At 39.1% G+C, this 20743-nt stretch overlaps 1 protein-coding gene, 1 long non-coding RNA gene and 1 gene segment (V, D, J or C); 1 reads left to right on the top strand and 2 right to left on the bottom strand.

The window, feature by feature from the left end:
* sez6l2 (seizure related 6 homolog (mouse)-like 2) overlaps window positions 1-950 on the bottom strand; it is a 141193-nt gene extending 140243 nt beyond the window's left edge. Inside the window, exon 1 of the mRNA XM_034594045.1 lies at window positions 790-950. The gene's annotated coding sequence lies outside the window, so the exon portion shown is untranslated. The remainder of the gene's footprint in view (window positions 1-789) is intronic.
* Window positions 951-15794: 14844 nt separating this feature from the next.
* Window positions 15795-18288, bottom strand: LOC117766798. Its single transcript, XR_004614750.1, has 3 exons — window positions 18177-18288; window positions 16424-16427; window positions 15795-15804 (listed from the first exon to the last, which is right to left on the bottom strand). It is a non-coding gene; the product is annotated as an uncharacterized LOC117766798 (long non-coding RNA).
* A 1759-nt stretch (window positions 18289-20047) lies between these two features.
* Window positions 20048-20488, top strand: LOC117766784. The segment is given in 2 exon segments: window positions 20048-20090; window positions 20181-20488. Coding segments are annotated over 2 exon segments (351 nt in total).
* The last annotated feature ends 255 nt before the right edge of the window (window positions 20489-20743 follow it).

The following is a 20743-nucleotide window of genomic DNA, read 5'->3' as shown; positions in this document are numbered from 1 at the left end:
CTTCATCATCATCTTCAACATCACTGCTGCTTAAATATACGACAGTCATGTATGGAAATGTTGCCGAAATTAGTCCTAAAAGTTGCAAATAACTTAGCAGTTGATGAGGAAAAGTTATTTCAGCCTCCAACATTGCTCTAAACGGTCAGTCTCCTGCTGAATTCTACCTTCCTCATTAAAAAGACCTAGAGATAATTAAACTCCTTCATTTGGTGTAGAATCTCCGTCCTGTAGTAGAAAAATTAGCAAAGTGTTGTTGAAAACTATTTTGTAGTTGGAAAGTACGTTTTTGCAGCCCTGTCTAAAGACTTTTATGACCTGTATCTACATAAATATACAAACTGTCCAAATACTTTATGACCTGAGCTGTTTTATGGTCTGAACTGTGTATGACCTGAAAACTGCCAGACCCTTCAGCCACTTATTTACTCTCCAAAGAACTGAATGTATGTCTGCTTATCTCCAAAGGAAACATATGTAAATCAGTTGTCTGTGTTTAGATTCCTCTCTCAACCTGCGCCTATAGAACCAGTCTGAACTGATTCTGAGAGATAGCCTTAGTCATCCTATATAATATCCATGCATTTGACTGTTCTCCATCTTCACTCTGAGATCCCTGTGACTCCCTGTGTTGATCATTTCTGCAGAAAGCCCCTATTAAAATACACATAGATAACTTTGGTGTTTCCAGCCTCTTGTATTTCCAGATTTCCATCATAGTCCCAACCCAAAGAATGAATCTGTTGTTTTCTAGCAGAGAACCATGGCCTCAGAGTTAAAGGTGCTGACCGTCATCCCAGCTGCAATCCATCCCAGAACACATGCAGGTCACAATCTGATGAAGCCAACAGAACCATATCATCTGCAAATAGCAAAGAGGAAGTTCTGAGTCCCCCAAACTGGACACAGTCCTCCCCCTGGCTGCATCTTGAACTCATGTGAATCACAAACAGGGCTGGTGAAGAGGGACCTTGGCCTGTAGGTCAATGCTCAGTTTGAGTTCCTCCCCAGAACACAGAAGACACAATTATCACTTCATATTATACAAGGACGGGATTGCTCGTAGCAATGGCCCTAGAATCTGTATTCCCATTGATAATGGTAAATTTGTCAGAATCAAAAAATTATCACGTTTCACCAGGTACAATCTGAAATGTAAAAACAATACATATGCGCCTTAATTGTTTACTGTAAAAGCAAAGCTAATGGTGTAATCATCCTTACAATGTGATTTTAACGTGTTCAAATTGAGTAAATAATGAGATCAAAATACATCATATTTTATAGTAAGCAGAGGTGATTCCCTGTCATGTTTTCCCAGAGATGATCTAATAACACTGAGCAGCCTATTCTATTCTATTACCCCCAGTGACACCATCACTGATGATTCGTATATTTGATTCTATGCAAACTCAGAGACCTTCCTTGTTACTCAACTATAAAAACTTCCCAACAGACTGACAGGGGAGTTGACTGCACGTCAGATTCACCATTAACCATGTTTCCTGTAGCTGTGCTGCTGCTGTTGGCAGCTGGATCATGTGAGTCTCCCTAGATTTGTCAGAGAGTCACGACTTTTTCTTTTGCAGGACAACTTAATGATTCATGACAAAACATTCTTCTTTTAACAGATGTGAAGTGTGAACGGTTGACGCAGCCAGCCTCTGTGACTGTGCAGCCAGGTCAACCTCTGACCATCAGCTGCCAGGTCTCTTATTCTCTCCGCAGCTACTACACAGCTTGGATCAGACAGCCTGCAGGAAAAGGACTGGAGTGGATTGGGATGAAACATACAGCAGCTTCATACTATAAAGATTCACTAAAGAACAAGTTCAGTATCGAATTAGACACTTCCAGCAACACAGTGACTCTAAAGGGACAGAACGTGCAGCCTGGAGACACTGCTGTGTATTACTGTGCCAGAGAAACACAATGATACAAACCATCAGCCGACCTGAACAAAAACCCCTCAGTGCCTGAACACTAGTTACATGAAGCCACCAGAGGAGGAGCCCAAAGACTACTGGTGATTTCAGACCAGTTCACTGTTACTGTAAAGAGGAATCAGACATGGGTCATAACGTCATTTAACTGTAACTATTTATACCACTTTTAATACTCTGACATCACAGTGACTGACATGTCAGTGTGTATGATTTTAGTTTATGATAAATAATAAAAACATACAAGGAATTTAGTTTTCTGATTTGTCTCAAAATCAATTAGTTTCTCTAAGATTTTTAGTTTTTACAAAACTGATATAAAGATTAATAAAGTTAATAAAGTTTCAGTGATGTTTGAGAAGTAAAAATTACCATAATTTACTTTCATTTGTAACTAACTTAGACAAAATTATATATATATATTTATATATATATAAAACACACCCACACATGTAAATATATTTATATAAATCATTTTGTAACTAACATTATAATATAATGAACAAAAAGTTAAAACGAGTAAAATAATAAATGAGATAAAATCCCTTCAGTTGATCGATACATTTTCATCATTGTGAGGAGGAGTCAATGCAAATCATGACCTCCTCCATCTGTATTAATCTCCCTTCAAACTGATGACAAACCAAACCACCAACCAGACGTTCAACAAACGACCATGATGACTTTAACTAAATGTCTCACATTTCTGCTGCTGTCAGCCATTTCTGGTGAATTCCAAACCTCTGCACTCTTCGTCTTTGTCGTCCAGGCTCATGTTCGGCTCTGTCCTATAACCAAACTGATTTTCTCCTCAGGTGTTTGCAGTCAGACTCTGACTGAATCTGAACCGGCGGTGAAGCGGCCCGGAGAATCCCACAAACTGACGTGTACATATGCAGGGATATCTGATGACTCTGCTTATATCAACTGGATCAGACAAGCTGAAGGAAAAGGCCTGGAGTGGGTTGCCCACATTTCTGCTCCGTCAGGCAGCTCTAAATATTATTCAGCATCTGTCAAGAATCGCTTCACAATTTCCAGAAACAACGACATGGACCAGGTGTATCTGCACATGAGCAGCCTGACAACTGAAGACTCTGCTGTTTATTATTGTGCTCGAGATCCACAGTAACACAGGAAGCCACAGAGCTGTACACAAAGCATTGCATCTGTCCCTGTGTCACTCATTGAGTGTTTAAATATCCTCCTGTTCCAACACTGAAAATCGTTGAAGTTCCCCCATCAGATTGAGAGATATGTGTAAACCATGGCTTTCTACATAAATGACAGTTGGCGTTAGATTTTACATGAAAACAATATAGCTGAGTGGTTATAGGGCTCTCACAACATGACCACAAATGTATATCCACTACTTTCCTCCAGTTGCTGTCTGTCGTCACTGTCTCTTACAAATAAAAGCATAAAAAATACAAAAGAACCCCGAATAAAATAGTGTAAAAACTGTAAAAATCTGTATAATGAAACATTTTAATGTACTAACTTATAACTAGAAGTATAATTTTGTTGATTGGGATTTAAGTTGTTTTGAATCTTACCCACTGCTGATGACATGGGTCCCATTGCAGGAAACAGTGTTTGGTTTTTCTGGTATTTAGGGAACTGATTTTTATAAACGATCAGTGAAACAGTGAACTAAAAGTGAACTATAAATGTGTTTAATTTTTCGCGGCTTGATTGAATTAAAGCGTACCGTGCCTTGGCTTGTGGTTAATTGTTTTTTCCTGAATGCAGCTCATATATTTTATTCATGACAATACTTAATAAATCTAAATATGACCGCACACATACATGCACCATCTCAGAGCACAATGTTGCCCCTCAGATATCTGTGCTAGAGGTAACTAACAGAGGTAAACGTTCTCTCCTCTTGAAAAGTCCAAGATATTTCCCTGGTGCCCACAATATTTCATATCATGCAACTAAACACACAAATATAAACCTGCTGCGATGAGCTGTTTTCACTCAGAAATGTATTTGCTGAGCAGCAGAGGAGTGAAGGTACAACAAATGGTATTTGTTTCCATGTTGGACGGGATTGCTCGTAGCAATGGCCCTAGAATCTGTATTCCCATTGATAATGGTAAATATCTCCTTATCAAAAATCATTGCATTTCTGAAAGGTCAAAACAATACATATGTGCCTTAATTATTTACTGTAAACGGTTTAATCAGCCTTACAATGTGATTTCAATGTGTTAAAATTGAATAAATAATGAGATCAAAATACAACATATTTTATAGTAAGCAGAGGTGATTCCCTGTCATGTTTTCCCAGAGCTGATCTAATAACACTGAGCAGCCTATTCTATTCTATTACCCCCAGTGACACCATCTCTGATGATTCGTATATTTGATTCTATGCAAACTCAGAGACCTTCCTTGTTACTCAACTATAAAAACTTCCCAACAGACTGACAGGGGAGTTGACGGCACGTCAGATTCACCATTAACCATGTTTCCTGTAGCTGTGCTGCTGCTGTTGGCAGCTGGATCATGTGAGTCTCCCTGGATTTGTCATAGAGTCACCACTTTTTCTTTTGCAGGAAAACTTCATGATTTATGACAAAACATTCTTCTTTTAACAGATGTGAAGTGTGAACGGTTGACGCAGCCAGCCTCTGTGACTGTGCAGCCAGGTCAACCTCTGACCATCAGCTGCCAGGTCTCTTATTCTCTCAGCAGCTACCGCACACATTGGATCAGACAGCCTGCAGGAAAAGGACTGGAGTGGATTGGAAGCAGGGCTGGATGGACCACATACTATAAAGATTCACTAAAGAACAAGTTCAGTATCGAATTAGACACTTCCAGCAAAACAGTGACTCTAAAGGGACAGAACGTGCAGCCTGGAGACACTGCTGTGTATTACTGTGCCAGAGACACACAATGATACAAACCATCAGCCGATCTGAACAAAAACCCCTCAGTGCCTGAACACTAGTTACATGAAGCCACCAGAGGAGGAGCCCAAAGACTACTGGTGATTTCAGACCAGTTCACTGTTACTGTAAAGAGGAATCAGACATGGGTCATAACGTCATTTAACAGTAACTATTTATACCACTTTAATACTCTGACATCACATTGACTGACATGTCAGTGTGTTTAATTTGAGTACATGATAAATACTAAAAAACATACAAGAAATTGTGTTTTCTGATGGTCTCAAAAATCCATTAGTTACTCTGAGATGAATTTTTTTACAAAACTGACATAAACGTTAATAAACATAATAAAGTTTCAGTGATTTTTGCGAAGAAAAAATTACAATTGATGACAAATAACTATAATTTACTTTCATTTGTAACTAACAGAGACAAAATTACATATACATATATATATATATATATATAAAACACACCCAAACATGTAAATATATTCATACAAAACATTTTGAAACTAACATCATAATATAATGAACAAAAAATTAAAACGAGTAAAATAGGAAATGAGATAAAATCCCTTCAGTTGATCGATACATTTTCATCATTATGAGGAGGAGTCAATGCAAATCATGACCTCCTCCATCTGTATTAATCTCCCTTCAAACTGATGACAAACCAAACCACCAACCAGACGTTCAACAAACGACCATGATGACTTTAACTAAATGTCTCACATTTCTGCTGCTGTCAGCCATTTCTGGTGAATTCCAAACCTCTGCACTCTTCGTCTTTGTCGTCCAGGCTCATGTTCGGCTCTGTCCTATAACCAAACTGATTTTCTCCTCAGGTGTTTGCAGTCGGACTCTGACTGAATCTGAACCGGCGGTGAAGCGGCCCGGAGAATCCCACAAACTGACGTGTACATATGCAGGGATATCTGGTGACTCTGCTTTTATCAGCTGGATCAGACAAGCTGAAGGAAAAGGCCTGGAGTGGGTTGCCTTCATTTCTGCTCCGTCAGGAGGCTCTAAATATTATTTAGCATCTGTCAAGAATCGCTTCACAATTTCCAGAAACAACAACATGGACCAGGTGTATCTGCACATGAGCAGCCTGACAACTGAAGACTCTGCTGTTTATTATTGTGCTCGAGATCCACAGTAACACAGGAAGCCACAGAGCTGTACACAAAGCATTGCATCTGTCCCTGTGTCACTCATTGAGTGTTTAAATATCCTCCTCTTCCAACACTGAAAATCGTTGAAGCCCCCCCCCATGTCCAAAGCTACAATAAAAAGTATCAATATCTAAAAATTCCTCCAATTGATATTTTAAACAAATAAAAAAACACTGAATATATTTGGATTTATGAAAGGAATACTGCTTTTTAAACTAAGCTCATGATTGCACAGTTTTATTCAACATTGTGATCTGAAGTAAAGATGGTTGCTGAGTCAATATCACAAAATAAAGACAAATAAAATAAGGAACCTAAACTCTGAGATTTGTCTTTGACTTCATCAGATTGAGAGATATGTGTAAACCATGGCTTTCTGCATAAATGACAGTTGGCGTTAGATTTTACATGAAAACAATACATAGCTGAGTGGTTATAGGGCTCTCACAACATGACCACAAATGTATATCCGCTACTTTCCTCCAGTTCCTGTCTGTAGTCACTGTCTCTTACAAATAAAAGAATACAAAAATACAAAAAAACCCCAGAATAAAATAATGTAAAAACTGTTAAAAGCCGTATAATGAAACATTTGAATGTACTAACTTATAACTAGAAGTATAATTTTGTTGATTGGGATTTAAGTTGTTTTGAATCTTACCCACTGCTGATGACATGGGTCCCATTGCAGGAAACAGTGTTTGGTTTTTCTGGTATTTAGTGAACTGATTTTTATGAATGATCAGTGAAACAGTGAACTAAAAGTGAACTATAAATGTGTTTAATTTGTCGCGGCTTGATTGAATTAAAGCATACGGTGCCTTGGCTTGTGGTTAATTGTTTGTTCCTGAATGCAGCTCATATATTTTATTCATGACAATACTTAATAAATCTAAATACGACCGCACACATACATGCACCATCTCAGAGCACAATGTTGCCCCTCAGATATCTGTGCTAGAGGTAACTAACAGAGGTAAACGTTCTTTCCTCTTGAAAAGTCCAAGATATTTCCCTGGTGCCCACAATATTTCATATTGTGCAACTAAACACACAAATATATACCTGCTGCGATGAGCTGTTTTCACTCAGAAATGTATTTGCTGAGCAGCAGAGGAGTGAAGGTACAACAAATGGTATTTGTTTCTATGTTGGACGGGATTGCTCGTAGCAATGGCCCTAGAATCTGTATTCCCATTGATAATGGTAAATTTGTCCAAATCAAAAATCATTGCAATTCTGAAATGTCAAAACAAAACATATGGGCCTTAATTGTTTACTGTAAAAGCAAAGCTAACGGTTTAATCAGCCTGACAATGTGATTTCAACGTGTTAAAATTTAGTAAATAATGAGATCAAAATACATCATATTTTATAGTAAGCAGAGGTGATTCCCTGTCATGTTTTCCCAGAGCTGATCTAATAACACTGAGCAGCCTATTCTATTCTATTACCCCCAGTGACACCATCACTGATGATTCGTATATTTGATTCTATGCAAACTCAGAGACCTTCCTTGTTACTCAACTATAAAAACTTCCCAACAGATTGACAGGGGAGTTGACGGCACGTCAGATTCACCATTAACCATGTTTCCTGTAGCTGTGCTGCTGCTGTTGGCAGCTGGATCATGTGAGTCTCCCTGGATTTGTCATAGAGTCACCACTTTTTCTTTTGCAGGACAACTTAATGATTTATGACAAAACATTCTTCTTTTAACAGATGTGAAGTGTGAACGGTTGACGCAGCCAGCCTCTGTGACTGTGCAGCCAGGTCAACCTCTGACCATCAGCTGCCAGGTCTCTTATTCTGTCAGCAGCTACTACACAGCTTGGATCAGACAGCCTGCAGGAAAAGGACTGGAGTGGATTGGGTGGAAATATACAGGAGATTCAGGCTATAAAGATTCATTAAAGAACAAGTTCAGTATCGAATTAGACACTTCCAGCAACACAGTGACTCTAAAGGGACAGAACGTGCAGCCTGGAGACACTGCTGTGTATTACTGTGCCAGAGACACACAATGATACAAACCATCAGCCGACCTGAACAAAAACCCCTCAGTGCCTGAACACTAGTTACATGAAGCCACCAGAGGAGGAGCCCAAAGACTACTGGTGATTTCAGACCAGTTCACTGTTACTGTAAAGAGGAATCAGTCCGTTTCATGAAGGTTTTATAACTGCAGGAACTCTTTTCATCAGTTCACTCATTCCTCCTGCATAACATGTCAAGAAATCACCCACCTTGCTCAAGAGCAGCAGAATCTCCACGTCTTAAAACCAAGAATGTTGCAGAACTTGATCAAATCATGTAAATGAGCTTTATTCATCCATTTATCCCCTTTCTGCAAACACTTATATTCTATTATATATGTTATGGCATCATGATGTGAATCGTTTTTGCAATGACGATAAACAGTACATTCAAATGACAAGAAGAGTTCCTTGTTATGTGATGAAAGTTGCTACAATAACATGAAAAACATATTTTTATAACAATAACGTTTTCAAGTCTTTATGAAACACGTGTTTTTCATCTTCTGGCGTGGCAGCTAAACACTTCAATGCATTCTGACACATGTTAGAGAGTCATGTGGTATATTCAGCTAACATAGATTGTTAATGACATGTTCATGATTAGGGGGCCCCTCGTTAATGACATGTTCATGGTTAGGGGGCCCCTCGTTAATGACATGTTCATGGTTAGGGGGCCCCTCGTTAATGACATGTTCATGATTAGGGGGCCCCTCGTTTCCTGACTCTCAGATGAATCTAATTATTATTCGATATGATACTCGTTAAGTTCTCTTTGACATGGAGAAACTCTCATTGACATGTTAGATAGAGGGATTTCCATCTTCAAGTAGGAAGTAGATAGAGGGATTTCCATCTTTAAGTAGGAAGCATGTTTTGAATTAGAGGCCCCCATGTATGACGTCATTTTATCTTATTTCCTGGGCGGATACAACTTCCCTATATGAAGGCTTGTCCGGCACCGGCGAGGTAGACTTCTGCATTGGCCGAGAACGTTTCCAGGTATACCTAGGTACCTGTCCTGACCTGTAACTTCTGTGAAATAAACCTTATTATACCAGCAAGAACGGTGTCCGCGGAGATTCCTTCATCATCATCTTCAACATCACTGCTGCTTAAATATATGACAGTCATGTATGGAAATGTTGCAGAAATTAGTCCTAAAAGTTGCAAATAACTTAGCAGTTGATGAGGAGAAGATATTTCAGCCTCAACATTGTTCTAAACGGTCAGTCACCTGCTGAATTCTACCTTACTCATTAACAAGACCCAGAGATAATTAAACTCTTTCATTTGGTGTAGAATCTCCGTCCCAACCCAAAGAATGAATCTGTTGTATTCTAGCAGAGAACCATGGCCTCAGAGTTAAAGGTGCTGACCGTCATCCCAGCTGCAATCCATCCCAGAACACATGCAGGTCACAATCTGATGAAGCCAACAGAACCATATCATCTGCAAATAGCAAAGAGGAAGTTCTGAGTCCCCCAAACTGGACACAGTCCTCCCCCTGGCTGCATCTTGAACTCATGTGAATCACAAACAGGGCTGGTGAAGAGGGACCTTGGCCTGTAGGTCAATGCTCAGTTTGAGTTCCTCCCCAGAACACAGAAGACACAATTATCACTTCATATTATACAAGGACGGGATTGCTCGTAGCAATGGCCCTAGAATCTGTATTCCCATTGATAATGGTAAATTTGCCCAAATCAAAAATCATTGCATTTCTGAAATGTCAAAACAATACATATGTGCCTTAATTGTTTACTGTAAAAGCAAAGCTAACGGTTTAATCAACCTTACAATGTGATTTCAATGTGTTAAAATTGAGTAAATAATGAGATCCAAATACATCATATTTTATAGTAAGCAGAGGTGATTCCCTCTCATGTTTTCCCAGAGCTGATCTAATAACACTGAGCAGCCTATTCTATTCTATTACCCCCAGTGACACCATCACTAATGATTCGTATATTTGATTCTATGCAAACTCAGAGACCTTCCTTGTTACTCAACTATAAAAACTTCCCAACAGACTGACAGGGGAGTTGACGGCACGTCAGATTCACCATTAACCATGTTTCCTGTAGCTGTGCTGCTGCTGTTGGCAGCTGGATCATGTGAGTCTCCCTGGATTTGTCAGAGAGTCACCACTTTTTCTTTTGCAGGACAACTTCATGATTTATGACAAAACATTCTTCTTTTAACAGATGTGAAGTGTGAACGGTTGACGCAGCCAGCCTCTGTGACTGTGCAGCCAGGTCAACCTCTGACCATCAGCTGCCAGGTCTCTTATTCTCTCAGCAGCTACAACACAGCTTGGATCAGACAGCCTGCAGGAAAAGGACTGGAGTGGATTGGAATGAAATCTACAGGAGCTTCATACTATAAAGATTCACTAAAGAACAAGTTCAGTATCGAATTAGACACTTCCAGCAAAACAGTGACTCTAAAGGGACAGAACGTGCAGCTTGGAGACACTGCTGTGTATTACTGTGCCAGAGACACACAATGATACAAACCATCAGCCGACCTGAACAAAAACCCCTCAGTGCCTGAACACTAGTTACATGAAGCCACCAGAGGAGGAGCCCAAAGACTACTGGTGATTTCAGACCAGTTCACTGTTACTGTAAAGAGGAATCAGACATGGGTCATAACGTCATTTAACAGTAACTATTCATACCACTTTAATACTCTGACATCACAGTGACTGACATGTCAGTGTGTTTAATTTGAGTACATGATAAATAATAAAAACATACAAGAAATTGTGTTTTCTGATGGTCTCAAAAATCCATTAGTTACTCTGAGATGAATTTTTTTACAAAACTGACTTAAAAGTGAATAAATATAATAAAGTTTCAGTGATTTTTGCGAAGAAAAAATTACAATTGATGACAAATAACTATAATTTACTTTCATTTGTAACTAACAGAGACAAAATTACATATACATATATATATATATATATATATAAAACACACCCAAACATGTAAATATATTTATACAAAACATTTTGTAACTAACATCATAATATAATGAACAAAAAATTAAAACGAGTAAAATAAGGAATGAGATAAAATCCCTTCAGTTGATCGATACACTTTCATCATTATGAGGAGGAGTCAATGCAAATCATGACCTCCTCCATCTGTATTAATCTCCCTTCAAACTGATGACAAACCAAACCACCAACCAGACGTTCAACAAACGACCATGATGACTTTAACTAAATGTCTCACATTTCTGCTGCTGTCAGCCATTTCTGGTGAATTCCAAACCTCTGCACTCTTCGTCTTTGTCGTCCAGGCTCATGTTCGGCTCTGTCCTATAACCAAACTGATTTTCTCCTCAGGTGTTTGCAGTCAGACTCTGACTGAATCTGAACCGGCGGTGAAGCGGCCCGGAGAATCCCACAAACTGATGTGTACATATGCAGGGATATCTGATGACTCTGCTGATATCAACTGTATCAGACAAGCTGAAGGAAAAGGCCTGGAGTGGGTTGCCTTCATTTCTGCTCCGTCAGGAGGCTATAAATATTATTCAGCATCTGTCAAGAATCGCTTCACAATTTCCAGAAACAACGACATGGACCAGGTGTATCTGCACATGAGCAGCCTGACGACTGAAGACTCTGCTGTTTATTATTGTGCTCGAGAGCCACAGTAACACAGGAAGCCACAGAGCTGTACACAAAGCATTGCATCTGTCACTGTGTCACTCATTGAGTGTTTAAATATCCTCCTCTTCCAACACTGAAAATCGTTGAAGCCCCCCCCCATGTCCTAAGCTACAATAAAAAGTGTCAATATCTAAAAATTCCTCCAATTTATTTTTTAAACATAAAAAATAAAACACTGAATATATTTTGTATTCATGAAAGGAATACTGCTTTTTGAACTAAGCTCATGATTGCACAGTTTTATTCAACATTGTGATCTGAAGAAAAGATGGTTGCTGAGTCAATATCACAAACTAAAGACACATTAAATAAGAAACCTAAACTCTGAGATTTTTCTTTGACTTAATATGATTGAGAGATATGTGTAAACCATGGCTTTCTACATAAATGACAGTTGGCGTTAGATTTTATATGAAAACAATATATAGCTGAGTGGTTATAGGGCTCTCACAACATGACCACAAATGTATATCCACTACTTTCCTCCAGTTCCTGTCTGTCGTCACTGTCTCTTACAAATAAAAGCATAAAAAAATACAAATAAAACCCAAATAAATAGTATAAAAACCATAAAAAGCAGTATAATGAAAAATGTTAATGTACTAACTTATAACTAGAAGCATAATTTTGTTGATTGGGATATAAGTTGTTTTGAGTCTTACCCACTGCTGATGACATGGGTCCCATTGCAGGAAACAGTGTTTGGTTTTTCTGGTATTTAGGGAACTGATTTTTATAAATGATCAGTGAAACAGTGAACTAAAAGTGAACTATAAATGTGTTTAATTTGTCGCGGCTTGATTGAATTAAAGCGTACTGTGCCTTGGCTTGTGGTTAATTGTTTGTTCCTGAATGCAGCTCATATATTTTATTCATGACAATACTTAATAAATCTAAATACGACCGCACACATACATGCACCATCTCAGAGCACAATGTTGCCCCTCAGATATCTGTGCTAGAGGTAACTAACAGAGGTAAACGTTCTCTCCTCTTGAAAAGTCCAAGATATTTCCCTGGTGCCAACAATATTTCATATCGTGCAACTAAACACACAAATATAAACCTGCTGCGATGAGCTGTTTTCAATCAGAAATGTATTTGCTGAGCAGCAGAGGAGTGAAGGTACAACAAATAGTATTTGTTTCCATGTTGGACGGGATTGCTCGTAGCAATGGCCCTAGAATCTGTATTCACATTGATAATGGTAAATGTGTCCTAATCAAAAATCATTGCATTTCTGAAATGTCAAAACAATACATATGTGCCTTAATTGTTTACTGTAAAAGCAAAGCTAACGGTTTAATCAGCCTTACAATGTGATTTCAATGTGTTAAAATTGAGTAAATAATGAGATCAAAATACATCATATTTTATAGTAAGCAGAGGTGATTCCCTGTCATGTTTTCCCAGAGCTGATCTAATAACACTGAGCAGCCTATTCTATTCTATTACCCCCAGTGACACCATCACTGATGATTCGTATATTTGATTCTATGCAAACTCAGAGACCTTCCTTGTTACTCAACTATAAAAACTTCCCAACAGACTGACAGGGGAGTTGACGGCACGTCAGATTCACCATTAACCATGTTTCCTGTAGCTGTGCTGCTGCTGTTGGCAGCTGGATCATGTGAGTCTCCCTGGATTTGTCATAGAGTCACCACTTTTTCTTTTGCAGGACAACTTAATGATTTATGACAAAACATTCTTCTTTCAACAGATGTGAAGTGTGAACGGTTGACGCAGCCAGCCTCTGTGACTGTGCAGCCAGGTCAACCTCTGACCATCAGCTGCCAGGTCTCTTATTCTCTCAGCAGCCACTACACAGCTTGGATCAGACAGCCTGCAGGAAAAGGACTGGAGTGGATTGGAAGCAGTGGTGGTGGATACAGCACATACTATAAAGATTCACTAAAGAACAAGTTCAGTATCGAATTAGACACTTCCAGCAAAACAGTGACTCTAAAGGGACAGAACGTGCAGCCTGGAGACACTGCTGTGTATTACTGTGCCAGAGACACACAACGATACAAAGTATCAGCCGACCTGAACAAAAACCCCTCAGTGCCTGAACACTAGTTACATGAAGCCACCAGAGGAGGAGCCCAAAGACTACTGGTGATTTCAGACCAGTTCACTGTTACTGTAAAGAGGAATCAGTCCGTTTCATGAAGGTTTTATAACTGCAGGAACTCTTTTCATCAGTTCTCTCATTCCTCCTGCATAACATGTCAAGAAATCACCCACCTTGCTCAAGAGCAGCAGAATCTCCACGTCTTAAAACCAAGAATGTTACAGAACTTGATCAAATCATGTAAATGAGCTTTATCCATCCATTTATCCCCTTTCTGCAAACACTTATATTCTATTATATAAGTTATGGTATCATGATGTGATTTGTTTTTACGATGTTAGACCATAAACAGTACATTCTAATAACAAGAAGAGTTCCTTGTTATGTGATGAAAGTTGCTTCAATAACATGAAAAACATATTTTTATAACAATAACGTTTTCAGGTTTTTATGAAACACATGTTTTTCTTTTCCTGGCGTGGCAGCGAAACACTTCAATGCATTCTGACACATGCTAGAGAGTCATGGATGGAAATGTTGCAGGAGTGAGTCCTAAAAGTTGCAAATAAGTCAGCAGTTGATGAGGAAAAGTTATTTCAGCCTCCAACATTGCTCTAAACGGTCAGTCTCCTGCTGAATTCCACATTACTCATTATCAAGACCCAGAGATAATTAAACTCTTTCATTTGGTGTAGAATCTCCGTCCTGTAGTAGAAAAATTAGCAAAGTGTGGTTGAAAACTATTTTGTAGTTGGAAAGTATGTTTTTGCAGCCCTGTCTAAAGACTTTTATGACCTGTATCTACATACATATACAAACTGTCCAAATACTTTATGACCTGAGCTGTTTCATGGTCTGAACTGTGTATGACCTGAAAACTGCCAGACCCTTTAGCCACTTATTTACTCTCCAAAGAACTGAATGTATGTCTGCTTATCTCCAAAGGAAACATATGTAAATCAGTTGTCTGTGTTTAGATTCCTCTCTCAACCTGCGCCTACAGAACCAGTCTGAACTGGTTCTGAGAGATAGCCTTAGTCCTCCTATATAAGATCCATGCATTTGACTGTTCTCCATCTTCACTCTGAAATCCCTGTGACTCTCTGTGTTGATCCTTTCTGCAGAAAGCCCCTATTAAAATACACATAGATAACTTTGGTGTTTCCAGCCTCTTGTATTTCCAGATTTCCATCACAGTCCCAACCCAAAGAATGAATCTGTTGTATTCTAGCAGAGAACCATGGCCTCAGAGTTAAAGGTGCTGACCGTCATCCCAGCTGCAATCCATCCCAGAACAAATGCAGGTCACAATCTGATGAAGCCAACAGAACCAGATCAACTGCAAACAGCAAAGAGGCTGTTCTGAGTCCCCCAAACTGGACACAGTCCTCCCCCTGGCTGCATCTTGAACTCATGTGAATCACAAACAGGGCTGGTGAAGAGGGACCTTGGCCTGTAGGTCAATGCTCAGTTTGAGTTCCTCCCCAGAACACAGGAGACACAATTATCACTTCATATTATACAAGAATCTGTATTCCCATTGATAATGGTAAATTTGTCAGAATCAAAAAATTATCACGTTTCACCAGGTACAATCTGAAATGTCAAAACAATACATATGTGCCTTAATTGTTTACTGTAAAAGCAAAGCTAACAGTTTAATCAGCCTTACAATGTGATTTCAATGTGTTCAAATTGAGTAAATAATGAAATCAAAATACATCATATTTTATAGTAAGCAGAGGTGATTCCCTGTCATGTTTTCCCAGAGCTGATCTAATAACACTGAGCAGCCTATTCTATTCTATTACCCCCAGTGACACCATCACTGATGATTCGTATATTTGATTCTATGCAAACTCAGAGACCTTCCTTGTTACTCAACTATAAAAACTTCCCAACAGACTGACAGGGGAGTTGACGGCACGTCAGATTCACCATTAACCATGTTTCCTGTAGCTGTGCTGCTGCTGTTGGCAGCTGGATCATGTGAGTCTCCCTGGATTTGTCATAGAGTCACCACTTTTTCTTTTGCAGGACAACTTAATGATTTATGACAAAACATTCTTCTTTTAACAGATGTGAAGTGTGAACGGTTGACGCAGCCAGCCTCTGTGACTGTGCAGCCAGGTCAACCTCTGACCATCAGCTGCCAGGTCTCTTATTCTATTGGCAGCTACTGGACAGCTTGGATCAGACAGCCTGCAGGAAAAGGACTGGAGTGGATTGGACAGAAATATACAGGATCTTCACTCTATAAAGATTCACTAAAGAACAAGTTCAGTATCGAATTAGACACTTCCAGCAACACAGTGACTCTAAAGGGACAGAACGTGCAGCCTGGAGACACTGCTGTGTATTACTGTGCCAGAGACACACAATGATACAAACCATCAGCCGACCTGAACAAAAACCCCTCAGTGCCTGAACACTAGTTACATGAAGCCACCAGAGGAGGAGCCCAAAGACTTCTGGTGATTTCAGACCAGTTCACTGTTACTGTAATGAGGAATCAGTCCGTTTCATGAAGGTTTTATAACTGCAGGAACTCTTTTCATCAGTTCTCTCATTCCTCTTGCATAACATATCAAGAAATCACCCACCTTGCTCAAGAGCAGCAGAATCTCCACGTCTTAAAACCAAGAATGTTACAGAACTTGATCAAATCATGTAAATGAGCTTTATCCATCCATTTATCCCCTTTCTGCACACACTTATATTCTATTATATAAGTTATGGCATCATGATGTGAAACTTGTTTTCTATGTTAGACGATAAACAGTACATTCTAATGACAAGAAGAGTTTCTTGTTAAGTGATGAAAGTGGCTACAATAACATGAAAAACATATTTTTAAAACAATAACGTGTTCAAGTCTTTATGATACACGTGTTTTCTTTTCCTGGCGTGGCAGTTAAACACTTCCATGCATTCTGACACATGCTAGAGAGTCATGTATGGAAATGTTGCAGGAGTGAGTCCTAAAAGTTGCAAATAAGTCAGCAGTTGATGAGGAAAAGTTATTTCAGCCTCCAACATTGCTCTAAACTATCAGTCTCCTGTTGAATTCTACCTTACTCATTAACAAGACCCAGAGATAATTAAAATCCTTCATTTGGTGTAGAATCTCCGTCCTGTAGTCGAAAGATTAACTAAGTGTGGTTGAAAACTATTTTGTAGTTGGAAAGTAAGTTTTTGCAGGCCTGTCTAAAGACATTTATGACCTGTATCTACATAAATATACAAACTGTCCAAATACTTTATGACCTGAGCTGTTTTATGGTCTGAACTGTGTATGACCTGAAAACTGCCAGACCCTTCAGCCACTTATTTACTCTCCAAAGAACTGAATGTATGTCTGCTTATCTCCAAAGGAAACATATGTAAATCAGTTGTCTGTGTTTAGATTCCTCTCTCAACCTGCGCCTACAGAACCAGTCTGAACTGGTTCTGAGAGATAGCCTTAGTCCTCCTATATAAGATCCATGCATTTGACTGTTCTCCATCTTCACTCTGAGATCCCTGTGACTCTCTGTGTTGATCCTTTCTGCAGAAAGCCCCTATTAAAATACACAAAGATAACTTTGGTGTTTCCAGCCTCTTGTATTTCCAGATTTCCATCACAGTCCCAACCCAAAGAATGAATCTGTTGTTTTCTAGCAGAGAACCATGGCCTCAGAGTTAAAGGTGCTGACCGTCATCCCAGCTGCAATCCATCCCAGAACACATGCAGGTCACAATCTGATGAAGCCAACAGAACCATATCATCTGCAAATAGCAAAGAGGAAGTTCTGAGTCCCTCAAACTGGACACAGTCCTCCCCCTGGCTGCATCTTGAACTCATGTGAATCACAAACAGGGCTGGTGAAGAGGGACCTTGGTCTGTAGGTCAATGCTCAGTTTGAGTTCCTCCCCAGAACACAGAAGAAACAATTATCACTTCATATTATACAAGGACGGGATTGCTCGTAGCAATGACCCTAGAATCTGTATTCCCATTGATAATGGTAAATTTGCCCAACTCAAAAATCATTGCATTTCTGAAATGTCAAAACAATACATATGTACTTTAATTGTTTACTGTAAAAGCAAAGCTAACGGTTTAATCAGCCTTACAATGTGATTTCAATGTGTTAAAACTGCTGCTGTTGGCAGCTGGATCATGTGAGTCTCCCTGGATTTGTCATAGAGTCACCACTTTTTCTTTTGCAGGACAACTTAATGATTTATGACAAAACATTCTTCTTTTAACAGATGTGAAGTGCGAACGGTTGACACAGCCAGCCTCTGTGACTGTGCAGCCAGGTCAACCTCTGACCATCAGCTGCCAGGTCTCTTATTCTCTTGGCTACTACACAGCTTGGATCAGACAGCCTGCAGGAAAAGGACTGGAGTGGATTGGAATGAAACATACAACAGCTTCATACTATAAAGATTCACTAAAGAACAAGTTCAGTATCGAATTAGACACTTCCAGCAACACAGTGACTCTAAAGGGACAGAACGTGCAGCCTGGAGACACTGCTGTGTATTACTGTGCCAGAGACACACAATGATACAAACCATCAGCCGACCTGAACAAAAACCCCTCAGTGCCTGAACACTAGTTACATGAAGCCACCAGAGGAGGAGCCCAAAGACTACTGGTGATTTCAGACCAGTTCACTGTTACTGTAAAGAGGAATCAGTCATGGGTCATAACGTCATTTAACAGTAACTATTTATACCACTTTAATACTCTGACATCACACTGACTGACATGTCATTGTGTATAATTTTAGTCTATGAGAAATAATTAAAAAAATACAAGAAATTGTTTTTTCTGATTTGTCTCAAAATCCATTAGTTAGTCTAAGATTTTCTGTTTTGACAAAACTGATGTAAAGATTAATAAAGATAATAAAGTTTCAGTGATGTTTGAGAAGAAAAAATTACAATTGATGACAAATAACCACAATTTACTTTCATTTGTAACTAACAGAGACAAACTTATATATATATATATATATATATATATATATATATATATATATATATATATATATAACACACCCACACATGGAAATATATTCATATAAAATATTTTGTAACTAACATAATATAATGAACAAAAGTTAAAACGAGTAAAATAATAAATGAGATAAAATCCCTTCAGTTGATCGATACATTTTCATCATTGTGAGGAGGAGTCAATGCAAATCACGACCTCCTCCATCTGTATTAATCTCCCTTCAAACTGATGACAAACCAAACCACCAACCAGACGTTCAACAAACGACCATGATGACTTTAACTAAATGTCTCACATTTCTGCTGCTGTCAGCCATTTCTGGTGAATTCCACACCTCTGCACTCTTCGTCTTTGTCGTCCAGGCTCATGTTCGGCACACATTTGTGATATAAACTCATCATCCAAAAAATCCTTTCCCCCATCCATTCATTCATTTTCATCTTTTCCAAATAATGTCTTCAGCACTGTGGCGTATCCATGGACATATTATACATCCAGGAGTGTTTTCCAGCATGCACGAGCTTAAAGGCAGGGTAATCTCTTCATAGTGAACTATAAACCTTCAAACTCAACCACCCACTGTTTAAGAATTCATGAGTGAAATGTGAATATGTTGAAGTCCCTCTTTTAAAAACATGACTGACAGAGACTTTTTAAAACAAGGGTCACAATGACGGCCGTACAGTGAACATACACTAACTAACACAAAATCTAATTAATAATACTATGTAGAAAATGTGACAGTTTATCTAATATGTATATGTTACTAACACAGAGTCAGTTTTTTCAGTGGACACTAACAAACACAATTGCTTACAGTTAATAATTTCATCTGTTCTGAGAGCCTGTGATTGGATCATCACCCTGTCAACAAATGTGTGATTTCAATTGTGAACTGTTTACTGTGAAAGCAAAGCTAACGGTTTAATCAGCCTTACAATGTGATTTCAATGTGTTAAAATTGAGTAAATAATGAAACCAAAATACATCATATTTTATAGTAAGCAGAGGTGATTCCCTGACATGTTTTCCCAGAGCTGATCTAATAACACTGAGCAGCCTATTCTATTATATTACCCCCAGTGACACCATCACTGATGATTCGTATATTTGATTCTATGCAAACTCAGAGACCTTCCTTGTTACTCAACTATAAAAACTTCCCAACAGACTGACAGGGGAGTTGACGGCACGTCAGATTCACCATTAACCATGTTTCCTGTAGCTGTGCTGCTGCTGTTGGCAGCTGGATCATGTGAGTCTCCCTGGATTTGTCATAGAGTCACCACTTTTTCTTTTGCAGGACAACTTAATGATTTATGACAAAACATTCTTCTTTTAACAGATGTGAAGTGTGAACGGTTGACGCAGCCAGCCTCTGTGACTGTGCAGCCAGGTCAACCTCTGACCATCAGCTGCCAGGTCTCTTATTCTCTCAGCAGCTACTACACAGCTTGGATCAGACAGCCTGCAGGAAAAGGACTGGAGTGGATTGGAAGCAGTGGTGGTGGATACAGCACATACTATAAAGATTCACTAAAGAACAAGTTCAGTATCGAATTAGACACTTCCAGCAAAACAGTGACTCTAAAGGGACAGAACGTGCAGCCTGGAGACACTGCTGTGTATTACTGTGCCAGAGACACACAATGATACAAACCATCAGCCGACCTGAACAAAAACCCCTCAGTGCCTGAACACTAGTTACATGAAGCCACCAGAGGAGGAGCCCAAAGACTACTGGTGACTTCAGACCAGTTCACTGTTACTGTAAAGAGGAATCAGTCCGTTTCATGAAGGTTTTATAACTGCAGGAACTCTTTTCCTCAGTTCACTCATTCCTCCTGCATAACATGTCAAGAAATCACCCACCTTGCTCAAGAGCAGAAGAATCTCCACGTCTTAAAA

Source organism: Hippoglossus hippoglossus, chromosome 8 (assembly GCF_009819705.1).
Source record: "Hippoglossus hippoglossus isolate fHipHip1 chromosome 8, fHipHip1.pri, whole genome shotgun sequence".
NCBI lineage: Eukaryota > Metazoa > Chordata > Actinopteri > Pleuronectiformes > Pleuronectidae > Hippoglossus > Hippoglossus hippoglossus.
Note: the sequence above shows the minus strand (reverse complement) of the source record. Positions and strands in the feature narration are given on the sequence as shown.